Genomic DNA, 5,922 nt, shown 5'->3' on the forward strand with positions numbered 1-5,922 from the left:
ATCTTTGATGATTCGGGTGAATTTATTCTTAATACACATTTCTTTAAACACCTCTGTTTATTGTTCCTCATTTTGTTTGTCATAACAAATCTCAACGACATGAGGGTTGCGGTATGTCGATAAGCAGCACAAACTTTGTAAATTTCTTCCAAGTTAATCTTAATACACATTTTTTACAATTTGGTCTGTCATAACCAATCTCGAAGCTGTGAGGATTGTGTCTAGTTGACAACCAATATAGAACTTGAATGATGCTACTTGCAAATAAGAAGTTACATAATTGTTTATGTACAGACGATGTGTTAAAAAGAAAGTGACGATATTTTTTTATTTAGTTGAAGAAATTTTTATAAAATTATATCTCATCATATTATATGTAGGTAAATTATTGTGTACATGTAACACAACCGATAAAACTTAGTCAAATTTTATCTTAGCCCCTATTTGACAACCTCTAAAAATTTAAATTGTTTACTATAGTATCATTTTTCATCACACATTCACACAATAAAATATTTTACGCACAAATCAATAAAATTTTCTTACTTTTTAACCACAAATTCTCTAAAAATGCTATTAAAAAATCTTTAATTTTTCAAATAATGTGTGTCAAACATGGCTTAATTACTCAACAATTCCATGTATGTTTATTATAACCGGTTTCAAAACCTTTTTAATGAAATTAATCCTAAACACCCATTTTTATTTTATTTTGTTTATTTATTTATCCTAACAAACAACCGCTAGCTGAAATTTCTTACTATAAATAGCAGAATTCCAATCATTCAATTTGTGCTTTGTTACTCTCTGTATTCGTTCAACAAATTCTTGTATCCTCATTTGGGCCTTCTTTTGACGGTAAACATCTCCACTTTCTTTGCATTTTCTCCATTATATTTTTATAGTATGAGCAGATCTGAATTGATTTGATTCTTGATTGTTATATGGGTACAGGGATTTCGAAGTACTTTTGACAGTTAAAATGGCAAGGAAGAAGATCAGAGAGTATGATTCCAAGAGACTGTTGAAAGAGCATTTCAAGAGGCTTTCTGGTTCTGAATTGGCTGTCAAATCTGCCCAAGTTCGTTCTTCTTCTTCTTCTTATTATTATTTTATTATATTTTATTTTATTTTTAAATTTTTGTCTCTCTTTTTTATTCTGTGATTTGTGGTCATTCAGTTCATGATAATTGGCTATCATTTCTGTATGATTATCAAGATAATAAATACACGTAAGATTGGTTATAATCTTTGGCTTCACTGGGTAGATAAGTTGTAATTATGATTTCTGAAATATTTTTCAGCTGTTCATATTGAGACGGGGAAAAGACATCTCATCGATCTAAGATCTTTCAGATCTCTAATGATTCTAACTAGCATAAATAACTAATTAGATCTTTATGCCACATTTGGTGAGTTGATTCGATAGTATTAATGAAGAAATAGAAGTTATAATGTTTAGGGCCTGCTTGGGAGTTTTGGGGCATCCATTACGAGAGTTTGTTAAAGTACCGATTTTGAGTGGTTTTACTAGAGGTTTTTAAAACAGTCCAACCCATTTTTGAGAGTTTGTTATGTAACGATTCTGAAATTTATAATTTCTTGCATGAAAGTCATATTTTACTTATAAGTAATTTTTTGCATAAGTTAATAATAACTTAAAAAGTTAAATATTTACTTAAAATGTTAAGTTATTATTATTATTTTTTTACTTATAAGTAAACTTTAGAATTATAAATTAATTTTGCACTTTAAATAATTTTTATATATAAGTGAATTTTATAGTTATAAGCAGATTTTTATATTTTATAAGTTATTTTTTTTTCCTTATTAGTTATATTTTTAGCTTATAAATAATTTTTTAACCAATTTTTTTTATCTTATAGGTAATTTTTTAATTATAAGTAAAATTTTTAATTATGAAGTAATTTTTTTGCTTATAAATATTTTTTTAGTTATTTCTTTATTTATTTTTTTTACAAGTTAGTTTTGAACAAAATGTGTTGATTGGAAATAATTATTTTATAGTGGATAAATTTTAAAAAAATATGAGTAACGGCCAAAACTATCGATTTGGTGGATTGACAGAAACGGTCAAAGATGGTTTAAAAGTCAAAAAACTAGTAAGCATCGTTTTTTCGAACTCCTCATAGATGGTGCCACTCAAAATCCGTCAAAATTGGGGAAATAAAATGTCTCCCAAGCAAGCCTAATGTTCACAGAGAGGAGGGAAAAAGCATTTCCCAGTCATAATCTGATTTTCTGCAAAATATAGTTGGCATGTCTTGTATGCTGCATAAAGAAGTTAAAATTTTATCTGCGTCAAGTATTGCGTACCAAACATGCTCCATTTGTTTATGGAAATAGCATATAATTTCGTACAGCTCTCTAGGACCTTTAGGGGATGTATCTTCTCAAATCAACATTTAGAAAAACCACAGAAGATATAGGTAGAAAGTAATAATATGGCAAATTGGTGAAGAAAAGGAAAAAAAAAGAAAAAATCAGTTTAACCTGACAAAGAAATATGCCCAGTTAGATATTGCGTTCCAATCATAGAATTCTGTTCAATAAGTAAAATGCATTAGCTGGCCATTCTCGAGCTGGGCACTAATTGTCGGAGAGGTGATAAGTTGATTTATGAAAAGGAAAAAAATGCATTATCAGAATCACTTCTGCATATGAAGCAAGCAAGATTTGGAGATTTAGGTCTTAATTTGCATGAAGTAGTGTAACATTCTTTCTCAATGTGGTTTAGGTTACCGAGTCAACTGATTTCAATGAGCTGGTCGACAAAGAACCTTGGCTCTCATCTACAAAATTGGTTGTCAAACCTGATATGCTATTTGGAAAGCGTGGAAAAAGCGGTCTAGTTGCCTTGAACCTGGATCTGGCTGAAGTTGCAGCTTTTGTGAAGGAACGGCTCGGCAAAGAGGTATTTGAGATATTATATAATTAGTAAATCAATCTGTAATCTTATACATAAATTAATATAATAATTTAGACTTCAATTCCTTGTGTATACAGTTGTTTGATCGTTCTGCTTACACATATTTCCTGGTTAACAGGTAGAGATGGGGGGATGCAAAGGACCGATTACGACCTTCATTGTTGAACCATTTGTTCCTCACAACGAAGAGTTCTACCTCAATATAGTCTCTGAGAGGCTGGGTTGTAGCATCAGCTTTTCAGAATGTGGAGGCATTGAAATCGAAGAGAACTGGGACAAGGTACTCAAGAAACTTCTATATTATGAAGATAGCAAAATAATAGACCTTTTTGTGGAGATAAATCATACTTGGACTGAAATCTCAACTATGAACAGTCATTCTCAGTGATGTTCAGAGGTATATTAGAATTCGAATATATATCAGGCCACCCTGATATTCCTACTTTATAACAGATTTATTAAGACCTAAGGGGCCATTTTCATGTTAGACAGGGAGGGCCATGAGTAATAGCCCTTGTACATTTTTCTCCAACATAGTGAAAACACCGTAGCGCCAAGTGGAGATGGCTGAACCAGTGCATATTTGTGCTTTTTAATTCCGTTTTGTTTCTATTGCTCTCGGAGTTTTGAATTAGGGCTTAATTTCTAACAACTGGGCTGAATGCCTAACACAAAAGGCATCACATTCTTTGAAAAACCTTTCTTATATCAACATATCTTTTTCTTCTGATCCAGGTGAAGACAATCTTTGTGCCAACTGGCGTATCTTTTACACCAGAGCTATGTGCTCCACTTGTGGCAACCCTTCCCTTGGAGGTATTATGTCTATTAACACTGAGAAGTGAAACTTTTTCAAGTATTATAGTTAAAAGAAATACCATCTATGACGTTGTTCCATTGGCTCCCATACCGTAAGATCAGAGTTGCTTACTTAAATTTCTTTCACATAATACAGATTAAAGGTGTCATTGAGGAGTTCATCAAAGTGATCTATGCTTTGTTTTTAGGTATGATCGAGCAAAAATATTTCACATTTGAATATACCTAACTTTTAAGTAGTTTCTTAGTATTGTAATGAACTTGAATTTTTTCATGTCTCAGATTTGGATTTCACTTTTCTTGAGATGAATCCTTTCACCTTAGTTGACGGAAAGCCATATCCTTTGGATATGAGAGGCGAACTCGATGATACTGCTGCATTTAAGAACTTTAAAAAGTAATCATTTCCTTGCGTTTGTTGATTGCAAATCGGCTACCATTTTCCGCACGATTAGTTTAAACAGTGTAATCAGTGCCGACATATTAGTTTTTCACTTGTTTTCTCACATGACTTTATTTTTCAGATGGGGAAATATTGAATTTCCTATGCCATTTGGAAGAGTCTTGAGTGCTACAGAAAGATTTATTCATGGACTAGACGAAAAGGTATATATATCACTGTACAAAATGTTCCAATCGCTGTTAAATTTATTAAGAGATTTTAATTTCAAACGTGAAGAGGATGTTCTTCTACTAAACTATGTAGAAACTTAAACGATATCCATAAAAGATATTTTCCAAATTTATTAGATTAATCTTTCTTACGTCCTTGCCTGCAGACTAGTGCATCTTTGAAATTTACAGTTTTGAACCCGAAAGGCCGAATTTGGACAATGGTGGCTGGAGGAGGCGCAAGTGTCATCTATGCAGATACTGTGTGTTCCTCGTCTTCCCCATTTTCTTGTGCTCAGAAAGTTAATTTCTTTCGTTTCTTTCCATTTTTTATATTAGTCTAATATGTGCTATTTCACTTTATCAGGTTGGAGATCTTGGTTATGCCTCCGAGTTGGGGAACTATGCAGAATATAGTGGTGCTCCCAATGAAGAGGAGGTCTTGCAGTATGCCAGAGTTGTTATCGACGTGAGTATCATCTTGTTTCATATTGAAGTTGTAAATTAGGAGAATGTTAGGTTAAGCTTAAAAGGTTCACTAGTAAGTAAATAAGTATGTTCCAAAATATTTAAATTTTCATTGGTGAAAATTGAAAATAAGTTACTTATTTTTGACATCAGGGTAATAATTACTCTCAAAACTAGTAATATTTTATTCATTAATAAGAAAAAACTAACCTATTTCAACGAATCAATCAAGATTGTCATCCATTGTATTTGTACATGTAGAAATTCTCTCCTCCTTAAGTATCAATACGGTTTTATTTATACTTAAGATCATAATTACATGCCCTCCATCTGGACAAAAAAACTCATGAATATTGTACACAGTGTGCAACTGCAGATCCTGATGGTCGTAAACGAGCACTTGTAATTGGTGGTGGAATAGCCAATTTTACTGATGTTGCTTCTACATTTAGTGGCATAATTCGAGCTTTGAAGGAGAAGGTATGTTAACTTCAGTATAATTTCTTCATATTTATCGGCTGATAAAATACGGTGCAAAATTATTGTGGATTCGTTCATTTAATAATAGACAAGCAGGGTTATTCCTTTGTATTCCTGCTTTAGTAAATGACAAAGGGAGAGATGGCTGTAATTCTGTCAAATATTAACTGGAGTTGTGCTCTATAGTATAGGCCTTATTAAGTAATGAAGAACATACGTTTCTCGTAGAATCTAGAATGAACTTTTCATTCAATATGTGGCAGATTATGAATTAGTAACTACATCCAATCCCCAGAAAAAAATGGAAGAAAAAAAATCCCAGTTGTGTCGAACCTTTGATTTTTGCAATGAATTAGGCTTAAGGTCGAACGTAATTCTATGGTTTCAACGTGAGGTTCCTCTTTAAGAGAGTCTCCAGGAGGAAAGCTTTTGGAATAAATAAGCAAACAACCAAACAATTCCCTCTCATAACAGGAATCGAAGCTGAAGGCTGCAAGAATGCATTTATACGTCCGAAGAGGAGGTCCTAATTACCAAAAGGGACTTGCGAAAATGAGATCTCTTGCAGAAGAAATCGGCCTTCCTATTGAGGT

The 5,922-nt window shown here is 32.4% G+C and overlaps 1 protein-coding gene across 3 annotated transcripts in view; it reads left to right on the forward strand.

Annotated features, from left to right (window-relative positions):
- The first annotated feature begins 715 nt into the window (after positions 1-715).
- The window catches only part of LOC111406346 (ATP-citrate synthase alpha chain protein 1-like), a 6,679-nt gene continuing 1,472 nt past the window's right edge, over positions 716-5,922 (forward strand). For 2 of the 3 annotated variants that reach the window (XM_023035749.1, XM_023035750.1), the window contains exons 1-12: positions 716-858; positions 955-1,081; positions 2,759-2,935; positions 3,069-3,230; positions 3,686-3,766; positions 3,906-3,957; positions 4,052-4,166; positions 4,294-4,375; positions 4,549-4,644; positions 4,749-4,850; positions 5,213-5,329; positions 5,804-5,920. In XM_023035749.1, coding sequence (XP_022891517.1) covers positions 983-1,081; positions 2,759-2,935; positions 3,069-3,230; positions 3,686-3,766; positions 3,906-3,957; positions 4,052-4,166; positions 4,294-4,375; positions 4,549-4,644; positions 4,749-4,850; positions 5,213-5,329; positions 5,804-5,920 — 1,200 coding nt within the window. In that variant the 5' untranslated portion in view covers positions 716-858; positions 955-982. The remainder of the gene's footprint in view (positions 859-954; positions 1,082-2,758; positions 2,936-3,068; positions 3,231-3,685; positions 3,767-3,905; positions 3,958-4,051; positions 4,167-4,293; positions 4,376-4,548; positions 4,645-4,748; positions 4,851-5,212; positions 5,330-5,803; positions 5,921-5,922) is intronic. The other variant, XM_023035748.1, reaches the window with a different exon arrangement.

The sequence above is a fragment of the Olea europaea genome, chromosome 12 (genome assembly GCF_002742605.1).
Source record: "Olea europaea var. sylvestris chromosome 12, O_europaea_v1, whole genome shotgun sequence".
NCBI lineage: Eukaryota > Viridiplantae > Streptophyta > Magnoliopsida > Lamiales > Oleaceae > Olea > Olea europaea.